Raw genomic sequence first — 23483 nt, forward strand, 5'->3', positions numbered from 1 at the left:
AATTCCAGAGGCCAGAGGGAAACTGACAGAACAAAAGACAAGGAATGGATTGTGGGTCTGGTTCTGGGACAAGCTTGTTGCCTTAGACAAGTTCACAGGATTCCTGGGAGAAGGCAGCCTCATTCAGAGAAATGGGCAGAACAGGGCCTCATCAGGATTTACATCTAACCCCTGGCTCTCTGGTTTCTCTATAGCCATGCAGTCTCCGGATGCATAAAACTTTCCTCAGTGCAGGGCTTCCCAAACTTTCCCACCAAAGTCTCCCTAAACAGCAGAAAGAAGGATACTCACTCTTGGGAGGTGGTCTAAGGAAAGCACCCAAAGAACTGCCAAATTGCAGGTTTATCTTGAGGTTTCTTGGTTTTCTTGGCCATCCCCTTTGTTCTAGCACCACCAGGTACTCAGAAGAATCTTCCAGTTCAGGAAGCAACTTGCTCCAAGAAAACAATCCCTGAAGGGGTGGGAAGGGCAGGGGTTTGGGAGTCAGCAAGACTTGGATGCGAAAATCAGCTCTGACCTTTACTAGCGCTGTGACTTTGGGTGAGTTACCTAACCTCCCTGTGCCTCCGTTTATGCACCTGGAAACTGGAGATTTCAGGAGAAATAACTCTTGAGTCAGGTTAAAAGGATTAAATAAAATCTTAAGTGTAGGGATGCCTGGGTGGTTCAGTGGGTTGAGGTATCTGCCTTCAGCTTAGGTCACCATCTCAGGGTCCTGGGATCTTGGACTCCCTGCTAGAGGGGAGTCAGCTTCTTCCTCTCTCTCTCCCCCTGCCCTCCTCCACCCCCATTCACGTACGCTCTCTCTCCCCCAAATAAAAATTTAAAGACACAAAACAAAAACCCTTAAGTGGAAATGACACTTTTGAGCAGGGGCTGCAATGTGCGAGCTGCTAGCAGCGGTGGTGGTAGTAAAAGCCCTGATAATAATAATACCTGTTAACTGCTATTTTGATTATCACTACCACCTTGTCACACAATTGGGAATCCAAAAATTAGTCCAAAAATTACACATTTAATACCTAGCCCCAAGAACTCGTTCATTCATAGGGTCACAGCAGCACAAGCACAAACCCTGGGTTTCCCCCACACGGGCGGCAATATCGTGCTTTATAATAAGAAATACGTATTTGCTGTTTGCCCCTTCTCGGCACTGAGCTCCGAACCGCTGGAACTTCCTAAGGGATGAGGGAGCGAGGGGTGTCTTTTGTTATGTTAAGGCGCTGCACTGCGGCGGCAGGGGTGAGGGAGGCGGTGGGGCCGAGGGACGCCCACGGTGGGGGCTGGCGGCCAGGGGAAACAGCCAGGTGATTAGAGGGTTGGACCTCTCCGTCCCAGCCCCCAGCTCTGTGGAGGGGCTGGACATTTCCATCGCCAATGGCCAAGGGTTTAGTCAATCACGCGTACCAGCGAAGCCCCCCTCGCAGCGGGAGGAGGTCGAGGGCGCTTCCAGGCTGGCGAACGCCGCGCGGGCCCTGGGGCGGTGGGAGCTGGGAGCCCCTTCCCCGTCTTCATCGGTCCCTGCCCGAGCACGTCCCTTTAGGACAACTGGTGATCGCGGAAGTAAAACAACCCTCCGGAGCCGCTCTCAGCGCGTCAGTCCAGCCCGAGGCGGCGGGGCCCTGGAAGCCGGCCTGCGCACCGAGAACTGGCGTCGGACACGGCGCGGGCGCGGGGCTCCCGGCCCCGGGCGCCCGAGCGTCCGACTCAGGCTGAGTAAGGACGCGCGCTGGCGCCAGAGCTGTGCGAGGGTGGGGAGAGAATGCTCACGGTGCAACGGGAACGAAAACGCAAACACGGAGTCTGCACACGCAGAGCCACACGACCACAAAAACAGCCGCACACGTACGTCCGCAGGGTGCGCACGCACGTTTATTTTCTGGGATCCCTACACACACACACACACACACACACCCTCCCCACAATCACAAAAGCTGGGATCCAGGGCCAGAGGGTAGTTTAGCTTCTGTGGACAACACACATTTGTGTCACAGCTACTCAACTCTGCTGTCGTGCAAAAGCAGGCAGAGCCTACACATACACATCCAAAAGCGGTGTTTCCCCTCACACACAAAACAACGCGATCACAAACGCAGGCCCCACAACACACACGCACTGCCACAACCTGGGCCTCTCGTACGCAGACGCCCAGGCGGCACGAGCGGGGCCAGCCGCACACCTCAGAGACTCACTACCGCCGGGGCGGGGGGGGGGGGGGTCTCAGGCGCCGCCGCAGCGCCCGCGCCGCACGTCACCACGCGCCGCAGGGGCCCCTGGGAAATGTAGGCTGCGGGCCTGGGAAGGACGCGCCTCGCAAAGGACACTGGGGTTCTTCGTTCTACGTAGGCGCCAGTGAGACTCCAGTGCGAGCCTTGAGGCGCATCCCTGCTCCGTCCCTCTCGCGGGTCACTTCGACGGGCCTGACAGATCTTTGCCAGCGCAAGCCGGGGTCCTTCAGTCGCACCCTTCAGTTTGGGGCCTGGCCTTCCAGGGCCGCACCGCACGGCACCCCGAAGGCTCCCAGGGGTCGCAGACTGAGCTCGCAGTGCGCACGCGTGAGTGCGCGCGGCAGCATCCGCGGGTGAGCCCGGCTCCCAGTCCCGCTGAGCCCTGGCGCGCTCCCGGGCGGGAACCTGCGGCTGTGCACGCAGTGAGGGCAGCCGACTGCAGCGGCTGGGTTTGGTTCAGTGGATCGCGGAAGGACAGCGCCTCAGGGCATCTACGTGACGTAACAGGAGGAGAGCGCCCGCGGACCGCGCGGTAGAGCCGGTGCGTGCGCGCGGCCCTGCGTGAGGAGTGGGGTGGTGCAGGGGCGGGGCCTGGCGGGGCGCGTGCGGCGGCGCCCCCAGGACGGCTCTGACTGCGTGAGAGCGCCTTCGTATGTGTCTTGCGTGGGCGGGCGGGGGGTGGGGCTCCGGCCCTTCCTGCGGGGAGGTCCCCGGAGAGATGAGTGAGCGCGTGCGCGCCGCGTGGCTTTGTTTAGGGGCGGGGCCGGGCGCTCTAGGGGACGCCCCGGGGGTGGGGCGGCGGCCGGTCTACGTGTTGCTCGTGTGAGGGGGCGGGGCCGGCGGGTGCGCCTGGGGTCAAGGAGGAGAGTGCGCAGGCGCGGGGGGCGCGGGCTGCTGCGCAGCTGTTAGAGTGGGCGCCGCCTGGACGCGACCCCCGAGGACTGAAGTGAATGGGAGTGCTTGTCTGTGAGACGGTGGGGTCGCGCGGCGGTGCGCGGCCGTGGGGCTGCGCGGGGTCGAGGCGGTGCGAGGTCGTGACGTGGGGTGGGGTCTGGGCCCGGGACGGTGGGGGTCCTGAGGCGGAGCTCGGGCTGCGCGCCCGGAGGCCTGGGACTGTTCGGGACGCGTGCTGTGGGACGGGCGGCAGGTGGGGGGGCGGGCGCGTGTTCCAGGGCCGTGTAGTGCCCCTGGGCGGCGCGGGGCGTTTGGGAGAGGGGAGCGGGCGCTGGTGGGCCCAGGCAGCGGAAGTGTGCAGGCGGCGCTGAGGCTTCGTTGGTGGAGCGCGTTCGTGTGTGTGCCTCGGACCGGTGGGGCCGGTGCTCACCGTGTGGAACGGCTGTGGGCTTTGCCCTGGGTGACTGCGCCCGAGCGAGCGTGTCTGCTCCCGCTGCGCTGGCGTCTCTCCCCGGGCGGAAGGTTCTGAGCGGCTGCGCGGGCTGCCCGCCTCGGTGGGGGGGGGGGGGAGGGGGAGGGCGGGCGGGGGGCGGCGGGAGAAGTGAGCGGGTGACGCGCACGAGACACCCAGCGCAGAGCGGCCGGTGCCGTGGGTTGTCGTGCTGGGTCGCCTGTCCGGTGCCGGGGCGGACGTGGGGGCGTGGTGGTGAATGCTGCGGGGGCTTCCGTCTCAGAACTGAGATGAGGGTCCGACGGTGGAGCGCGGTGCTCCTTCGTGTGTGTTTGGAGGGAGAGTAGGGCCCGCTGTGGCCCTTGGGACCTGTGGCTGCGGACGGCGGCTCCTCTCCTTTCTAACCAGCGTCGCAGAGCACAGACTTTGGGACTCCAGGTTCTCACGAGTCGTGCGACTTGAGAGAGGTTTCTGACGTCCCCAGCCCCTCGTTTCACTCCCCCAGTGGGGATGATAGTAGCACTGATCCTAGGCTTGTGGCGAGTATGAAGTAGAACGGTACGTGACACCAGGAAGCGACGTGGGAGTGAGTGCTTGATTGTTAAATAACGACCCCGAGGATCTCGCAGCCAGCCACCTAGAGAGCAGAATTCACAGGAAGAAAAGCAGAAGTTGAGCCCGGAGTAAAGGTTTCAGGTCAGCATATGAAATAAGCCTAAGTCTAGGCTGGAGCTGAGGTTCAGAATGTTCTGGTCGGGATCCTGGGAGGGCAGGAGTGGGGTGTAGGAGGGGAGACCAGGAGTACGGGGTCTTCAGGACGGAGATGTCCCTAGGGAGCCTGTGAGGTGAATAACCTGGGTTGGGAAGTAGCAGGGCCCGCGGGGGAGCATCTCCCCGTAACACAGGGATCTGGAGGTGTTTCTGTGTCTAGACCAGGGTTTCTCATTCTTTGCATTGTGGATACTTTGGGCCAGATCATTTTTTGTTTAGGGGTGTGTATATGGTGGTGGGGGGAGGGGCTGCCCTACCTATTGTAGGAAGTGGTCTCTGTACCCCAGATGGCAGCAGCACATCCCCCGCCTGCCCCAGCTGTGAAAGCAGAAATGTTTCCACACATTGCCAGGTGTCTCCTGAAGGGCAAAATCACCCCAGTTGAGAATCACTGGTGTATAGAGCCATGATGAGGGCACGCCATGGACTTTACCAAGGTGTGAGGATAGGGAGGAGAGTGAGGGGGCCGGAGGAGAGAAGTGATAAAGGGATGATGTTCTTTAGATGAGAAACTCTCTGGGGTCTGTGGTCTGGGTAGGCTCTGAGAGGCTTCACTCATTCGTGTAGTGGCCTGCCCTGGGTCAGGCAAGGTGCTAGTTAACTGACAAGACAGAGATTACTACTCCTCTGGAGTTTGCATTTTGTAAGAAGACAGTTCAGTTTATATTGACTGGTCATAAGTGTTTGGAGAAATAAAGCAGGGTGAGGAGATTATGGGTTAAGCACAGGATCAACACCCAGGCTTCCCATCTCATTCAACTCCAAAGCCAGTAATAATGGCCACCAGCAGTGACTTGATGGTTATCTTTTCGGAAGGGAATCCGAGTTTGGCTTTGAGCTTATCACAGACTTTTTTCTTAAGTACTAAGGTCTGGGTTTCAGCGGGGTGGTGGGGGGTGGCGGTTGTGGGGGTGTCAGATCTTCCACCCTGCCCCCTGAGGCTCATAGAGACTGGCATAATGGTTCTAAACTATGGCGTCCTGGGGCGCCTGGGTGGCTCAGTCAGTTAAACGTCTGCCTTTGGCTCATGTCATGATCTCTTGTGCTGTCTCTCGTATAAATAAATAAAATCTTTAAAAAATAAAATAAACTGGGGCTCCTGGGTGGCTCAGTCGTTAAGCGTCTGCCTTCGCCTCAGGTCATGGTCCCAGGGTCCTGGGATTGAGCCCCACATCAGGTTCCCTGCTCAGCGGGAAGCCTCCTCCCTCTCCCACTCCCCCTGCTTGTGTTCTCTCTCTCACTGTGTCTCTGTCAAATAAATAAATACAATCTTAAAAAAACAATAAAGAATAAACTATGGCTCCCTATTAGCATCACCTTCGAAAGCTTTTATTTATTTTTTTTAAAGATTTTATTTAAGAGAGAGCGTATGTACTCATTGTGCACGAGTGGGGGAGGGTAGGGCAGAGGGAGAAGCAGACTCCCCGCTGAGCAGAGAGCCCGATGTGGGGCTCTATCCCAGGACCTTGGGATCATGACCTGAGCTGAAGGCAGACGCTTAACCAACTGAGCCACCCAGGCACTCGATCATCTTGGAAATCTTTTTTAAAAAATGCCCAGGGGCGCCTGGGTGACTCAGTTCAGCCTCCATCTCTTGATTTCAACTCAGGTGTTGATCGTGGAGTCGTGAGTTCAAGCCCCATGTTGGGTTCCACACTGGGTGCGGAGCCTACTTTAAAAAATGCCAAGCCACTCAACAACACCCAAAGAACAAATAATCCAATCAAGAAATGGGCAGAAGACATGAGCAGACATTTTTGCAAAGAAGACATCCAAATGGCCAACAGACACATGAAAAAGTGCTCAACATCGCTCGGCATCAGGGAAATCCAAATCAAAACCTCAATGAGATACCACCTCACACCAGTCAGAATGGCTAAAATTAACAAGTCAGGAAAAGACAGATGTTGGCAGGGATGTGGAGAAAGGGGAACCCTCCTACACTGTTGGTGGGAATGCAAGCTGGTGCAGCCACTCTGGAAAACAGTATGGAGGTTCCTCAAACAGTTGAAAATAGAGCTACCATACGATCCAGCAATTGCACTACTGGGTATTTACCACAAAGATACAAATGTAGGGATCTGAAGGGGTACGTGCACCCCAATGTTTATAGCAGCAATGTCCACAATAGCCAAACTGTGGAAAGAGCCAAGATGTCCATCAACAGATGAATGGATAAAGAAGATGTGGTGTATATACACAATGGGATATTATGCAGCCATCAAAAGGAATGAGATTTTGCCATTTGCAACGATGTGGATGGAACTGGAGGGTGTTATGCTGAGTGAAATAAGTCAATCAGAGACAGACATGTATCATATGATCTCACTGATATGAGGAATTCTTAATCTCAGGAAACAAACAGTGTTGCTGGAGTGGTGGGGGGTGGGAGGGATGGGTTGGCTGGGTGATAGACATTGGGTAGGGTATGTGCTATGGTGAACGCTGTGAATTGTGCAAGACTGTTGAATCAGATCTGTACCTCTGAAACAATGCAATATATGTTAAGAAAAAAAGAAGATAGCAGGAGGGGAAGAATGAAGGGGAGTAAGTTGGAGGGGGGGACGAACCATGAGAGACGATGGACTCTGAAAAACAAACTGAGGGTTCTAGAGGGGAGGGGGGTGGGGGGATGGGCTAGCCTGGTGATGGGTATTAAAGAGGGCACATTCTGCGTGGAGCACTGGGTGTTATGCACAAACAATGAATCATGGAACACTACATCAAAAGCTAATGATGTAATGTATGGTGATTAACATAACAATAAAAAATTAAAAAAAATGCAAAGCCAGTCCCCAGAGATTATGATTCAATTGATCTGCCATCAGGCACAGCCACTGGTATTTATTAAAAAGCTCCCAAGACATTCTAATGTACAAACAAGGTTGAGAGCTGTAGCTCTGAGCTTGCTTGAGGAATGAGGTAAATTGATTTGGTAGAGGGAGGGGAGGATTATGAGTGACCAGTGCTTTCAGTATTTTTTCTAATGCAGTCCTCACAGCTGTGCTTTCCTGCAATAGGGACATTCCTAGCCCCGTCCTATAACTGAGGAAATTTGTTCCCATGTAAAGCAGAGAAATGTCAGGGCTCACATTCATGTGCAAAGCCCTTGTTTTCTGTTACAGTTGGACTTGGGTCTTTAAGGAAAGTGTCTTCAATATGTCTGGCCTCTGGGACTGGCAGGTTCAGAGTAGAGGTGATCTTCAAATATTTGACAGATGGTACAGCAAAAGCAGACTTTGAAAGGAAGCAGTGAGATTATGCATTAAATGGCTGGTTGTCCAGTACTGTTGGACCTGCCCCAACTCAGTGCTCAGCACAGTCCTCTAGGATCTTGGAGATGTTGGGGCTGAGAGGAGGGACCCTAGTTGTCTGCCCCTGAGGGAGGCATGGCCACTGCCCAGGAACTCTTTGAAACTTGTTTCCATCCAGGTTTTTGCCATCCTCACTTTAGGGTGAAGAATTAGCTTTGTGTTAAATTTAAATGGCAGAGCCCTTTTCTCACACTATGTTTGAGATTCAGAAGACAGGCCAGGTGTACAGCTCTCCCCTGAGATAGTGTGAGATTCATGCTATTTTATTTGTGTTGTTTTGAAGAGGTAGTTATGCGTGAAACACAAATGCAAAGTATAGATAGGGAAAAGTGAGTTTCGAGTTTCCTTTCCCATGCCAAGTGATCTAGTTCCCTTCTTCAGAGACAGTCACTGTTAATGACTTCTTGATTATATTTCCAGAACTTGTCTGCCTTTTCAAACTCAGATGTTGGTTTTCCATGTTTTCTTTTTTCTAAGTTTTTCTGTACCTTTTCCTCTATCGTTACACCACATCATGGAGATCATTTCATGCAATACCTGTAGAGTAGGTTTCTCAACCTCGGCACAGTTGATGTTTGGACCAGATTGTTCCTTCCTTTGGGGGGTGCCATCTTGTGTAATGTAGGGTGTTGAACAGCATCCTGGCCTCTGCCCACTAGATGCCAGGAACACACACACACCCTGTTGTGACAATCACAGATGTCCCCACACATTGCAGGTATCCCCTGGGTGCAAAATTGCCCCCGTTGAAGAAGCACTGATGTAGTGCTATTTTGTTCCTTTTAAGATCTACATGGTGTCCCATTATGTGTACATAACACTCACTTAGCCATTTTCCTATTGATGGGCATTTTGGTTATCTCTAATCTCTTGATGACTTACATTTGGTAAGTACTGGCACTGCTCCAAATGTGTTACATGTTTTCATTCATTTAATCTTCCAAACAGCCCTGTGGAATCATTGTTACTTGCCCCATTTGCCAATTGAGGAAGCTGAGGCCTAGAGAGGACATGAGAGTTCACCCAGAGGAGGGTAGCAGAGTTAGAGGTTGAACCCAGACAGCCTCCACGCTCATGCCCTTCACTGTAGAACCATACTGCCTCTTCCTACAAGCCTTGCCACAGTGAATACCCTTGTGTGTCATTTTATCCATATGCAAGGACTTCTAAAGACAAATACCAGAAATGAGGTTTACTGTGTTAGAGGGGATATGTACCTTCAATTTTCAAAGATTTGCCGAATTACCCTCCACTGAGGTGGTGCTAATTTCTCTCCTGTCTGCACTGTATGAGAATTCTACCCACAGCCTTCTGAATGGGTCTCAGGCTTCCTTGGTCTTTTGGATGCTTGGTGTATAGTGAATAAAAGGGATAAGGCAGATGAGAAATTACTGTGTGCCTGTTGCTGAAGATAGCTCCTATAAAGGTAGCTCATGTCAACTTCATAACAGCTAAGGGTGAGGTAGGTTTTCTTTACCCCAATAATTGGAAGAGGCAAATTTTGAATCCAGAATTATTTAATATCAAACTGCTGTTCTTTCCTCCCCAGCAGTGCTGAGTTCCTCAGAGAAAATTGTTTTGTGGGCAAGAATTGTACTTTTCTAATTTGGGGTACATGGCTGAGTACAAACAGCTATGGGAAACCGCAGGATGGACATGATACCACTTCCTGCAATAATCTGTTCTACTTGAGGAATTGGAAGGGAAAAACCAAGGGATGTATTTATCTGGTAAATAGTTTAAAATTTAGGTTTTTATTAATTAGATTTATATTAATACAAGCTCAGATTTATTATGATGTAGGATACCAAAGTCATGTGGATGCTTCAAAATGAAACAGAACCAACCAGCAGAAGTTTTCTATAATGACAAAGCTGCTTTGGGTTCTGTCCTGGACCACAGAACCAGGCATTACCTCTACAGTTTGGAGATAGTAGTTAAAAGTAGGAGAACTCCGGGGCAAAGAATACAGCTTTGTTCTCAGAGACTCTCTGGCAGTGGAGTGCTGGGGCTGGCTCACACTAGATCACAAACCTGTTGTGTACACCTTTCCCCAGTTCTGTGCTCTGTGCTCAGTGACATGAGTTTGGTAGCTTACAGTGGGGCCCTCATGGGAGTGTTTACACCATGGAAATTGGCAGGTGCTACAAATCACCCAGCATAACCCTGTCCTGGAGTCTAATGCAGAGAGAATTCAGGCATCTTAAGACTCTGGGTAGGTCCCTTTGTCTCCACTTTCTGCATGAGGGAAGCCTTGCTCAGCACACAGAATGGAAGTCCAGGCCACTTAGTTACTGAGCCACAACTCCTCAACCTTAACGTGCTGTGCTGCAAATCTCCCCAAGTCCTGTGGCCACTCTGATAAAACAGAGTGGCCCTTCTTTTCACTACATCTGTATCTTTGGGGTCAATACCCAGTAGTGCAATTCCTGGGTCATAGGGTAGCTCTATTTTCAACTTCTTGAGGAACCTCCATACAGTTTTCCAGAGCAGTAATTTTTATTGTTTGATCTGTATGTGTGTATGTGTTTGTTTATTTTTAAAGATTTTATTTATTTATTGACAGAGCACAAGCAGGGGGAGAGGCAGAAGGAGAGGGAGAAGCAGACTCCCCGCTGAGCAGGGAGTCTGATACGGGACTTGATCCCAGGACCCTGGGATCAAGGCCTGAGCCAAAGGCAGATGCTTAACTGGCCAGGCGCCTCTTGATCTGTATTTAAATTTCATAAAACTTACCTTTGGAAAAGTAGATTCTCACACCCAGTTGTTTCAAACATTCTTCAAAGTTTTACAGTAACTAAATCAAGGATCAGTTTTTAATTTCAGATTAAATTCTAATTCGTTAATTTTAATATTATTAATACTTTAGTGATTAATTAATTGAAACTAAATAACGTTAAACACTCAGTTGCACTAGCCTTATTTCCAGAACTCAGTTGTCACCAGTTGCTAATGGTATGCATGTAGAACAGCATAGGTGCATAGTGACTCAGTGATGGGCCTAATCCATGCCACTGAATTTCCCTGCTGGATTGACACATACCCTGCCTAATGAATTGCCTCTTCAGCTCTTGCATCCCCACCACCTCTCACCAACATACACAGTTTATTCACCACATAGCCACCCAACAAATTTTGTTAAATGTTAAGTCAGATATGCCACTCCTCAAACTCGTGCTCCCTCAATGATGTCTTATGACATTTAGGATCAGTTCCAAACTGCTCACAACCCCTTTCATGATGTGGCCCCTCCTGAACTCAGCCATCTCACAGACCACCACTCCCCACCTCACTCATTCTGTTTCACACCATTTACTTCCCTCCACATACCAAGTACACACCTGCTCCAGGGCCTTTGCACTTACTGTACCTCTACTCACAATGCTCTTTTCCAGGCGTTCAAGTGCCTCACACCTGCACTACATTCAAACCTTGACTCAATGTTGCATCCTCTGGAGGCCTCCCTCAACCACCCCATCACTCCACCCCCTGCTCTGGTATTGTTGGGTTGTGTTTTGTTTTTATAGCAATGATCTCAGCTGACACTGTGTTCTATATGAACTTACCATCCATGGTGGAATGTAAGGTACAGGGGAGCTGGTACTTCTTCTCTAACTCTGCTCTTTCCCCAGCACCTAGGACGATGCCTGGCACATACTAGACACTTAACAAATGCTTGTCAAATGGATGGATAGCTGTCTTCATGTCTCATTTGCCTCCTCATCTGGAGCCTTCTGTGATCTTGGGAACAGATAGCATTGGCTGTGCCCCTTCCCAACCCTGAGAAGGGGCAGGAATGCTGCAGAAGATATTCTGACCTCCCTCCATGTGTGTCTATGCACCTGTGTATATGTGTGCATGCACATGCATGTGTGACCAGGGTGAGGGATCCGGGGGTTCTTATCCTAGAGACTCTGGGACCACCCAAAAGGCCCTGTCATCCTCATGACTTCTCTTCTCCCACAGCCCCACCTTCTCTGCACTCTGCCCTTCTCCAGATGTGGAGCCTCAAGGGGGAGGAAAGGATGCCTGCTGCACGAGGGAAGTCCAAGTCCAAGGTAAATAGTGATTGTTCTTGCAGGGAAGTTCCATCTTGTAAGACATGGGTCATTTGCTTTCCTTCCATGGAAACTTCCTGCCTGACAGAATCCCATCCAAAATCTGGTCTCTGTTTCCTCCATCACCACGGAGGGTAGGAGCATGAGAAGAGCTCCAGCAACCCATGTAACCACTCACCACCCTCCTCTCCTTTTTTCTCAGTGTGCATATGGCCATTCACCTATTTGTTTAGCATCTCCAGGTTGTTTGCCTAGGCTGCTCCGGAGACGGAAGAGGAGAGCCACCATGATTTCTCAAGGTAGACATGAGTGCCTAGGCAGGATCTCCTGAGGCAGAGGAGGATTCGAGGTTGTGCTCTAGAGTTAATCTGTTAATGTCCCTTTGTTTTTACTTGTATAGCCCATATTTACAAGGAGGAAATCTCTCTAATTTTAAGAGATTCCACATAACCTTGTATTCAGATTGGGTTCGTTGGAACCAGGCCAGTGAGTCAACCTTCTGTTAAAAACCATGCTTCACCACTTTAGATGATGAAGTGATTTTCTAAAATAAACATCTTGGATGCAATTTCTCTAACACTTTTGCCCTCTAAGTTATGTGTTCCCTGTTGCTGCTCTAACAAAGTTGCACAAATTGAGCTGCTCAAAACACCACGTTTATGGTGCACAGTTTGTGGGTCAGAGATCAGGCACAATGCAGCTTGGCTGGATCCTCTGCTCTTGGTCTCGCAAGGCTGAGAAAAGGTGTTGGCTGGCTGTGTGGTCACATCTGAGGCTCTTCAAAACTCATTGTTTATTAGCATATTCAGTTTCTTCTGCTTTCCATGTGGCCGCCTTCCATCTTCAAGCCAGCAATAGCAGGTCAGATCAGGCTTCAGATCTCTCCAACTTCCCTTTCCACTCTCCTCTTCCAGCTGGAGAAAATTTCCCTACTGTTACAGGCTCCTGTGATTACATCATCTGCCTAGATAATCGAGGATCATCTCCCTATTTAAGATCAAGTGATCAGTAACCTTGGTTAAATCTACAAAGAACTTTTGGCCCTGTGTAGTTGAGTCCTGTGCTCTTTAGAGAGTATGTAGTTAGGGGCATGAATCAGAAGCCAGACTGCCCAGATTGAACTCCAACTCCCCCGTTCACTCGTTTGGGCCCTTCCTTCCATAAGTCACCCTCCTGTTTCTGGGCTTCCCATTTCCTGATATGTAGCGTTGCTGTGATTCTCTCAGCAGTGCCCCAGTCACTGGCTAACATGGGTCGGTACCTATAGGGTGCTTAGAAAAATGCTCTGCCTTTGTCAGTGCCCAGTAAATTCAAGTTGATACTGCTTTTTATGGCACATAGTTTTTAATAATAGCTATGTCGTATTGTATTGTGTTGTATTTATTTTATTTAATGCACTTGCTACTCTTGGCCTCAGAACCTCAAGTGTTTCCTGAATAGATTCCTGGCACCGTGGATCTCCCATGTTTGGGACAAATTCCTTGTTTCCAGCCATGTGGAAGCATAAGCCTGTGGTGAAAGGACATGTGATTTTCTGTTTCAGGTGCCAGTGACATTTGGGGATTTGGCCATCTACTTTTCCCAGGAGGAGTGGGAATGGCTGAGCCCCATTCAAAAGGATCTGTATGAAGATGTCATGTTGGAGAACTACCAGAACCTGGTCTCTCTTGGTAAGGCTCTCTCCACCCCATAATCCACAACCAACCCATTGTGGGACATAAATTAGTCTAGTTAGTAAAACAGAAGCCACTGCCCGTTTGGGTTTTTTTAACAGCTTTATTGCTGTATAATTCACATGCTCTACATACAAAGTATATAATTCAGTGGTTTTTAATGTATGCACAGAGTTGTACATCCATCACCCGTCTGTTTTAGAACATTTTCATTACCCCAAAAGAAACCCCATATCCATTAACAATCAGTTTTCATTCCCCTTGCCCACTAATTCCTCCAGATTAGGTAAACACTAATCTGGTTTCTGTCTCTATGAATTTGCCTGTTCTTGGCCTTTCATAGAATCATAAGTATGTGGTCCTTTGTGGCTTCCTTAACTTAATGTTTTTGAGGTTCATCTACATTGTAGCATGTATCAGTACCCCCTTTTCATGGTCAATAGTATTCCACATTTTGTTAATCCATTCATCAGTTGATGGGCGTTTGGGCAGTTTTTCACTCTGTGGCAATTGTGAATATTAACGTATGAGTTTGTGGACGTATATTTTTATTTTTTCATTTTTCCTAAGTATATACTTAGGAGTGGAATTGCTATCACACAGTAACTATATATGTAACCTTTTGAGGATACCTGGTTGTTTTGAGAGAATTTAATATGAGGAATCTATTTAACAAGTATGATTAATGGGTAAATAGTGGACAAAATAATACAGAGTTGGTAACCACAGGATGCAGGCACCATCCTTGGGTTAGGGATACAAAGGGGAGAGTTTGGGGGTTTTTAGGACTTAGAGGAAGGGACTCAGACTTCTGAAGGAAGAGAGAGGTGTGCTGACTAGTCTGTTTCTACTCATGAAGGGTCAGGATGAGGCTAATTCTGAGAGTGTAGGGAAAAAAAGAAGCAGAATTAAAACCAGCAGAGCCCCTGTTGGTGGATGCTGACAGGGAGCTTCTGGTGAAGAAGTATAGTTTGCAGAGCCCCAGCCCCTGCACACAAAACAGATCAGAGAAGGGTGGGATTGGAGCTGAAAGGCAGCAGCTTAATGGCCAGCCTCAGGAGTTTCTGGTTTGATTTTTCAAGAGAATAATTGGCTTTGTAGAGTTAGAAACGAGCAGTTCTGCTTGCTATAACTGAACTTGGCCGTCCTCCTCCAGCTGCCCTTCATGTCCTCTGTGCTCCCTTTGCGCTCATAAATCCCCATCCCGTTGACACGGGGCTTGGCTCTGACATCTGTGGCACCCATGTCATGCTCAGTGCTGATGTTTTTCCTGAATGCAGGACTTTCCTTTCGGAGGCCAAATGTGATCACCTTATTGGAGAAAGGGAAAGCACCTTGGATAGTGGAGCCAGTGAGGAAACGCCGGGGCATGGGTGAGTGACAGAAAATCAAGGCTTACTTGTTGCTGTTGTTTGTAAGAGCACCTTCCATCTTGAGAGGGCAACCTCTTGAAGATGTTTGCAGACTGCCAGTTTCCATACCTTAAAGGCCCCAGGCCTGTAAAGAAAATCTCGTCTCTAGTGTGAGCCCCCAGAAGAATAACCAACATTTAATAAACCCTTCCTAGGTACCAGACATGCTTCTAAGTACAGGTTCCTCCCAGTCCTATAAGGTAGGAACTATTATTATTCCTGTTTTATTTATGAGGAAACCAAAGATCAAGGAAGTTCAGTGACTTGCCTAAGGTAACCCAGCTAGGAAGTGGCAGCAGAGCTGGGTTTGAACCCCAAATTCTGGTCTCAGAAGCTCAGCTCTTAATGCCTTTATCCCCACCTATCACATTCCCTGCCTTAGCATATTCCACCTTCTCTCATGATAGCATTGCTAATGGTAATGTTCAACTGTGCATGGTTTTCTTCATTCTTTGAAAAAAAAATATTTTCCACAACTGTTCATTTTGACTACTTTCTAAGAACTTGTTCCCTTTTCTGATAGATTTCTCTTTGGTTAGGTTATTTTTACTTAACAGTTCTATGAGTGGTTTTTTGTTGTTGTTGTTGTTGTTGTTTTGTTTGTTAAGTAGGGTCCACACCTAGCATGGAACCTAGCATGGGGCTTGAACTTAATGACCCTGAGCTCAAGAGTCAGACTCTTAACTGACAGGCACCCCTGAGTTTTTTTAATTGTAAAAAAAAATCATAACATTGAATTTATCATCTTAACTGTTTTATTTTTATTATTATTTTTTATTATGTTAATCATACATTACATCATTAGTTTTTGTCATCTTAACCGTTTTAAAGTGTAGCGTTAAGTATATTCACGTTGTTGTGCAACAGATATCCAGAACTTTTCCATCTTGTAATAACTTTTGAAACTATATTTACGAAATACTAATTCTCCCTCCACCCTTCCACCTAGCCCTTGGTAGCCACCTTTCTTTGTATTTGTCTGATTTTGATTACCATGGATACTTTGTATGAATCAAGTCATACAGTATTTGTCCGTTTTTTTGCTGAGCAAAATTTCCTTGAGCTTTATCCATGTTGTAGCATGTGACAGGATCTTCTTTTTTTTTTTTTTAAGGCTGCATAATATTTCATTGTATATATCACATTTTCTTTATCCATTTATTAGTGGATATTTGGGTTGTTCTGCTTCTTGGCTACTGTGAATAATGCTGCAACGAACATAGGAGTACAGATATGTATTTAAGGTCCTGATTTCAAATTTTGGGATATGTACCCAGAGGTGGGATTGCTGGATCATATGATAGATCTATTTTTTATTATCTGGGGAATCTCCATACTGTTTTCTTTCTTTTTTTTTTTAAAGATTTTATTTATTTGACAGAGAGAGACACAGCGAGAGAGGGAACACAAGCAGGGGGAGTGGGGGAGGGAGAAGCAGGCTCCTGGCTGAGCAGGGAGCCCGATGCGGGGCTCGATCCCAGGACCCTGGGATCATGACCTGAGTGGAAGGCAGACGCTTAACGACTGAGCCACCCAGGCCCCCCTATAGTTCTTTATATATTCTGTATATTAGTCCCTTATCTGATAGACGATTTGTAATCATTTTCTCTTACTCCATAGGTTGCCTTTTCACACTATTTTTTTTTTTTGACATGCAGATGTAGTCCCATTTGTCTTTTGTTGTTGTTGCCTGTGCTTTTTGGTGTCATATCTGAGAAATTAGTGCCAAATCTAATATCCTGAACCTCTCCACCCAATGTTTTCTTCTAAGAGTTCAATAATTTTAGATCTTACATTTAGGTCTTTAATCAGTTTGAGTTAATTTTTGTGTAAGGTGTAAGGTAAGGGTCCAGGATCATTCTTTTGCATGTAGATAGCCAGTTTTCCCAACACTGATTGTGGAAGAGACTGTCCTTTCCTCATTGAGTCATCTTGGCTCCCTTGTTGAAAATCATTTGACTAGATATGCGAGAGTTTATTTCTTGGCTTTCTATTCTGTTCTATTGGTCTTTATCTTTTTTCCACTACCACACTGTCTTAATTGCTGTTGCTTTGTAGCAACATCTGCGTATCAAAAGAAATAGTCAGTAGTGACCAACTGACTGAGCCACCCAGGTGCCCCAAAGTTGTGTTTTATTTTCATTTAGTTCAAAATATTTAAAAATTTCTTTTGTGATTTCATGTGTTATTTAGAAATGTATTATTTAATCTCCAAGTAGTTAGGGATTTTCCAGTGATATTTCTGTTACTGATTTCTAGTTTAATTTCACTGTGGTCTGAGAGCATTGTGTCATTTCTTTTATTTGTTAAGCTATGTTTTAAGGTCCAGAATGTGGTCCATCTTGATGAATGTTCTATGTGAGTTTGAGAATAATGTGACTTCTGCTACTGTTGAATGAAGTAGTCTATAGATGTCAGTTATATCCAGTTGAATTGAAGGTATGGTTGAGTTCCACTAACTGATTTTTCTGCTTTCTGGATCTTTTCATTTATGAGGGATGTTGAAGTGTCTTAACTATGATAGTGGACTCATATATTTCTCCTTGTGGTTTTATCAGTTTTCATCTCTTGTAATTTGATGCTTTGTTGTTCGGCATATGCCCACTAAGAATTGTTATGTCTTCTGAAGAATTGATTCCTTTATCATTATATAATGCCCCCCTTTATCCATGATAACTTTCAGTGCTTTTAAGTCAGCTCTGTCCAAAATTAATATAGCTACTCCTGCTTTCTTTTGATTTGTGTTAGCACGGTATGTTTTTCTCCATTCATTTACTTTAAATCTGTGTCTTTATATCTAAAGTGAGTTTCTTAATAAGCAGCACACAGTTGGGCTGTGTTTTTTAATTCACTCTGAATTAGATTAAATTCAGTCTCTCTTAATTGGTTTAGACTGTTGACATTCAAAGTGATTATTGATATAGTTGGATTGATATCTACTGTATATATAATACTTACATTTGTTGTCTTTATTCTTCCTGTTTTTGTCTTCCACTCTTTTTCTGCCTATTGCGGTTTTATTTTTTAATTTAATTTAATTTTTAAAAAGTTTTATTTATTTATTTGAGAGAGAGTGGGGGAGAGGGAGAGGGATAAGCAGACTCCGTACTGGCAGGGAGCCCGATGAGGGGCTCGGTCCCAGGACCCTGGGATCATGACCTGAGCGAAAGGCAGATGCCTAACTGACTGAGCCGCCCAGGCGCCCCTTCCTATTGTGGTTTTATTTATTTTTTATTTATTTTTTTTATTATGTTAATCACCATACATTACATCATTAGTTTTTGATGTAGTGATCCATGATTCATTGTTTGCGTACAACACCCAGTGCTCCATGCAGACCTATTGTGGTTTTAAATGAGCATTTCTATGATTCCATTTTCTGTCCGTCCTTAGCATATCAGATATATAGATACAGGTATAGGTATCTATATATATATCTTTTTTTTTTTTTTTAAGTGGTTGCCCTAGAATTTATACATTTACAGCTAATCCAGGTCCACTTTCAGATAACACTGTACCACTTTATGGATAGTGTGAGTACCTTATAATAATAAAATAATGGTAATTCCTTCCTCCTCTCACCTGTATCATTGCTGTCATTCACTTCATTTATATATATGTAAGCAAGTATGTGTATATAAGCAAATATGTGTGTATTTGCATGTATACATAGGATAAATACAGAAGCATACACAATTGAATACATTGTTTCTGTTATTTTAAACAAACTATTATTGTTTAGGTCAATTAAGGGATTTTTTGTCTTCACTTATTCTTTCTTCATTGCTTTTCCCTTCTCTGTGTAGATCCAAGTTTCTGACTTGTTATTATTTTTCTTCTAACAGACCTCTTTTAACATTCTTGCAGGACTGCTGGTCACAGATTCCCTCAATATTTATTTGTCTGAAAGTCTTTTTTTCTCTCACTTTTGAAGGATATTTTTACAGAGTACAGAATTCTAGGTTGGTGGTTTCTTTCTGTCACCATTTTAAATATTTCACTCCACTCCTCTTGCTTGCATGGTCTCTAATAATTTGGATGCAATTCATTGTTCCTCTGTATGTGAGGTCTTTTTTCCCCTATGCTGTCTTTCAAGAATTTTTCTTTATCTTTAATTTTCTGCAATTTGAAAAAGACATGCCTAGGTATTGGTTTCTTAACGTTTTTCCTGCTTGGTGTTCTCTGAGCATCTTGAATCACAATTTGTTGTCTGACATTAATTTGGGAAATACTCATTATTGCTTCAAATGTTTCTTCTCTCATTTCTCTTTTTTTTATCCTCGCATTCTCATAACACATTTGTTACTTCTTCTGTAGTTGTCCCACAGTCTTTGGATAGTCTAGGGTTTATTATTTTGTTTTGTTTTGTTTTGTTTCCCAGTCTTTATTTGCTTTCTGGTTTTTAAGGATTCTGTTGATAAGTTAGCTCACAGAATCTTTCTTCAGCTATGCTAAATCTACTAATAAGCCCATCCAAGGCATTCTTCATTTTTGTTACAGTGTTTTTGATCTCTATTATTTTGTTTTGATTCTTAGTGTTTCCATCTCTTTGCTTACATTGCCCATCTGTTCTAATATGCTGTATACTTTATCTCTTAGAGCCCTTAACATTAATCAGTTTTAAATTTCTGGTCTGATAATTCTAGCATCCCTGCCATATCTGAGTCTAGTTCTGATGCTTGCTCTCTCTCTTCAAATTGTGTGTTTTGCGTTTTGGTATGCCTTGTAATTTTTTCTTAATGGCCAGAGGGGATGTACCAGGTAGAAAGAACTGTTGTAAACAGTTAGTGATGAGGTGGGTGAGGTGTGTTGGGATGGGACACATTTTATGGTCCTAGGATTAGGCCTCAGTCTTTTAGGGTGCCTTTGCCTCTGGAGTGTGAACATCACAAGTTTCTCAGTCCATCCCCATCCCCGCTGCCCCCTAGGAGGGACAGGAAGCAACCGGAGTTGGAGGCAGTGGTTTGTACTTAGCTTCTTACTTGTTAGGGTGAAGTTGTGCTTTCTAAGCCTCTTACATGAGGAACTGGACACCAGAAGTCCAGTTGTTGTTTTTTAAAGATTTGATTTTAAGAATACATTTTAAAAATGTACAACTTCACAAAAAAATTTACTTTATTGAGACCTAATTTACACATTGTAAAATTGTAAAATTCACCCATTTTAAGTGTATAATTCAGTGGTTTTTGACAAATTTAACAAGTTGTGTAGCCATCACCATAATCTAGTTTTAGGATATTTTTGTCACCCTAATAAAAGTCTTCATGTCCATTTACAGTTAATTCCTATTTCCACCTCCAGCCCCAGGCAACTACTAATTTATTTTCTGTCTGTAGTTATCTTCTGTCATTTTAGACATTTCATATAATAAAAGTACATTTATCCAATGAAGAATCTATGGAGTTTAATGTAGCATATGGTATGAATTTATCCTACAAATAAAACTTTCATTTTATTCATTTCAAATTGCAGGATTTCCTGAATTCTAATTATTAAATATTTCTATAAAGCCCTTATGTTAAAATTACAATAAGAGACTAAAAAGTTACTGTCTTAGTTGTCATCGTTGTTATTATGTTTGATAAGTATTATTATTATCATCATTGATAATGACTGCACAGAAGCTTCATTTTTCCAGCATAGGAAAACAAATATTGAATTTCTTGCTATCTTTCAGACTCAGGGTCTAAATCTGAGACCAGGAAGTTACCTCCAAATCTGTGCAACAAATCTGGGCAAAGCATCTATCAGAAACCAATTTCTGCATCACAGAAAGTTCCCACAGGAAAGAGAGGCTGCAAGAAGAGTTCAGTTCTAATAAAACCCAGGAAGGTGCACTCAGGGAAGAAATCTTTAAAATGTAATGACTGTGGGAAAACCTTTGGTCAAAGCTTATCTCTTAAACTTCATCAGAAATCTCATACTGGAGAGAAGCCTTATGAATGCAGTAATTGTAGAAAAGCTTTCAGACAGATCTCATCCCTCATTCTTCATCAGAAAATTCACAGTGGAAGGAAAAGCTATAAATGTGATAAATGTGGAGAAAGCTTCATTCAAAGAACATCTCTTATTCTACATGGGAAAGTTCATGATGGAAAGGAAACTTTTGACTATGGGAGGGCCTTGAGTCAGTGCCCACCTCCCAATGTGGGCCAGAAAATTAATTTTGTTGAGAACATCCACCAGTGTGGAAAGTGTGGGAAAGACTTCATTCGAATGTCATCCCTATTACTTCATAAGAAATTTCACAGTGGAAAGAAAATTCATAAATGTAGTAAATGTGGGAGAGGCTTCAATAAGAAATCAGCCCTTGTTATACATAAAAGAAATCATACTGGAGAGAAAACCCATGAAAGTGAGAAGGCATTAAGTCGGAGTCCACAGCAGAAAAGTCACCATTTAGAGAATCCTTATAAATGTAGAGCATGTGGAAAATCCTTTAATAGGATTTCATCCATTATGCTTCATCAGAGAATTCACACGTCAAAGAAAACCTATAAATGTGATAAATGTGAGAAGGTCTTCAGGCGGCTTTCAACCCTTATTCTACATCTAAGAATTCATAATGGAGAGAAACTGTACAGATGCAGTAAATGTGAGAAGGTCTGTAATCGGCATTCATCCCTTATTCAACATCAGAAAGTTCATACAAGGAAAAAGAAACTGTTTGAATGTAAGGAATGTGGAAAGATGTTTTCTGGAACTGCCAACCTTAAAATACATCAGAACATTCATTCTGAAGAGAAACCTTTCAGATGCAATAAATGTAGTAAAGTTTTTGGCCGTCAGTCATTTCTTATTGAACATCAGAGAATTCATACTGGAGAAAAACCCTATCAGTGTGAAGAATGTGGAAAAGCCTTCAGTCACCGAATATCTCTTACTCGACATAAGAGAATTCATACTGAAGATAGACCCTATGAATGTGATCAGTGTGGGAAGGCCTTCAGTCAGAGTGCACACCTTGCCCAACATGAAAGAATTCACACTGGAGAAAAACCATATACGTGCAAAACATGTGGGAAGGCCTTTAGTCAACGCACATCCCTTATTCTACATGAAAGAAGTCATACTGGAGAGAAACCCTATGAATGTAATGAATGTGGGAAGGCATTTAGCAGTGGCTCAGATCTTATTCGGCATCAGAGAAGTCATTCTTCAGAGAAACCGTATGAATGTAGTAAATGTGGGAAGGCATATAGTCGGAGTTCATCCCTGATTCGACATCAGAATACACATTCTGAAGAAAAAGCCTAAGTTTGTTTTAAATATGTGAAAGCATAGAGTGAGGCTTTCAAAGTAGCAGAGACCAAGGCATAGGAAAATGCATTTGTTTATAACATAAATTTTGTAAAAATGGGACCATTTGATGATGTGTCCCACTTTGAAAGCCAAAGAGCAAAAGTCATCGGTGACTTTGACCAGGTGATTTGTAATCAACTGAGGCAATGACCTTATCATAGGTCTTAATTTCAAAATAGCAAGCTCGGATGATCGGATCAGTCATTTTTAATGAATACTACTCCTCATTTGATAAGAATTACTGATATTTTATTTCCAGTGTAATTTAAAGCTATTTCATCAGTCACATACGACAAAGTAGAACTGCAAAGTCCGTATTTCTGGATGGGGCTTTTGAGCCTGATTTAAAGTCACATGAAGAATGAGTTTGAGTTTGTCTCTTAGGACTGGAACCATCACAAATAAGAGATTTCCTGGGCAAACCAGGGTGCTACTTCCAGCCGGCAGAAAATTGTGGGTGAGAAAAGAGAAGAGTGAGTCTTCAAGTAGATAAAGAGAGCACTCATAATTGTGTAAATCAGTTGAGTCATTACCATATTGTCTCCATATGAAGATATATGATACTCATCGTGTGAAAAATCTAACAAGCCTGAGACAGGCTAATGGGAAAAAAGAAACCAGAGAAATGAGAACTTAAAAGCAGGGAGAAATTATTTGCTACTGTTTTATTGAAAATAAATTTGTCTTTATTTATATAAATAAATATTGGTATTTTCATGTAAGAACCCTGGCGTGCAGTAAGTGATTGGTGGAAAATGAGATGCCATTTCTTGAATATGTCCTCTAAAAATTCATATTTCGGACCCCTAACCTCTAACGTGATGGTATTTTGAAATGGGACCTTCGGGAGCTACTTAGGGATAGATGAGGTTATAAGGGTGCATCATGATAGGATTAGTGTCTGAAAAAAAGAAAGGATGCCAGAGAGCTTGCTCTTTCTACTTGGTGAAGATACTGCAAGAAGATGGCTGTCTATAAGCCAGGAAGCTAGCCTTCACTACCATCCAACCATGTGACACCCTGATCTCGGACTTTTAGCCTCCAAAACTGAAAAGTAAGTTTCTTTCGTTTAAGTCACCTAGTCTGTGGTATTTTTGTTATGGCAGCCCAGGCTGGCTAATACAGGGGGAAATACCCTGAATTTATGTACCAGGCTATTTTCCTGTCCACTAATCACCATATATAATAAGTTTTAGTCTCTGTTTCCAGCTTATGCGAAGTATGTGAGAAATAAAATCAGAGCTCTTGTTTGTTACTGGGCTATATACAGTTGCACTCTTCTGCAAAAGCCATTTTTTAAAAATACCCATATTCTGTTACAGTAACTGAAATGCATGACCACATGGCTTTAGGTCACTCTAACTGTGACCACAACTGGGA

The 23483-nt window shown here is 45.0% G+C and overlaps 1 protein-coding gene and 1 long non-coding RNA gene across 6 annotated transcripts; one reads left to right on the top strand and one right to left on the bottom strand.

Annotated features, from left to right (window-relative positions):
* Positions 1-377: 377 nt before the first annotated feature.
* LOC148163297 (uncharacterized) lies at positions 378-2189 on the bottom strand. Its single transcript, XR_015769082.1, has 3 exons — positions 2126-2189; positions 1408-1634; positions 378-451 (listed from the first exon to the last, which is right to left on the bottom strand). It is a non-coding gene; the product is annotated as an uncharacterized LOC148163297 (long non-coding RNA).
* Positions 2190-2337: 148 nt separating this feature from the next.
* On the top strand, positions 2338-22828 carry ZNF667 (zinc finger protein 667). Of its 5 annotated transcripts, XM_028095204.2 has the most exons (7): positions 2338-2769; positions 4106-4269; positions 11291-11539; positions 11625-11716; positions 13260-13386; positions 14670-14762; positions 20479-22828. In XM_028095204.2, exons 3-7 carry the CDS (start codon positions 11485-11487, stop codon positions 22056-22058), a joined length of 1947 nt encoding a protein of 648 aa, XP_027951005.1. In that variant the 5' UTR covers positions 2338-2769; positions 4106-4269; positions 11291-11484; the 3' UTR covers positions 22059-22828. The 5 variants fall into 5 exon arrangements, with proteins under 5 accessions (XP_027951005.1, XP_027951008.1, XP_027951009.1 ...); XM_088026964.1 differs by lacking the exon at positions 2338-2769 and having other exon boundaries at positions 3725-4269; XM_028095207.2 differs by lacking the exons at positions 4106-4269; positions 11291-11539.
* Positions 22829-23483: the final 655 nt, after the last annotated feature.

The sequence above is a fragment of the Eumetopias jubatus genome, unplaced genomic scaffold (genome assembly GCF_037043125.1).
Source record: "Eumetopias jubatus isolate StellerSeaLion01/CBP00866 unplaced genomic scaffold, mEumJub1_p1.0 scaffold_10, whole genome shotgun sequence".
Classification (NCBI taxonomy): Eukaryota; Metazoa; Chordata; class Mammalia; order Carnivora; family Otariidae; genus Eumetopias; species Eumetopias jubatus.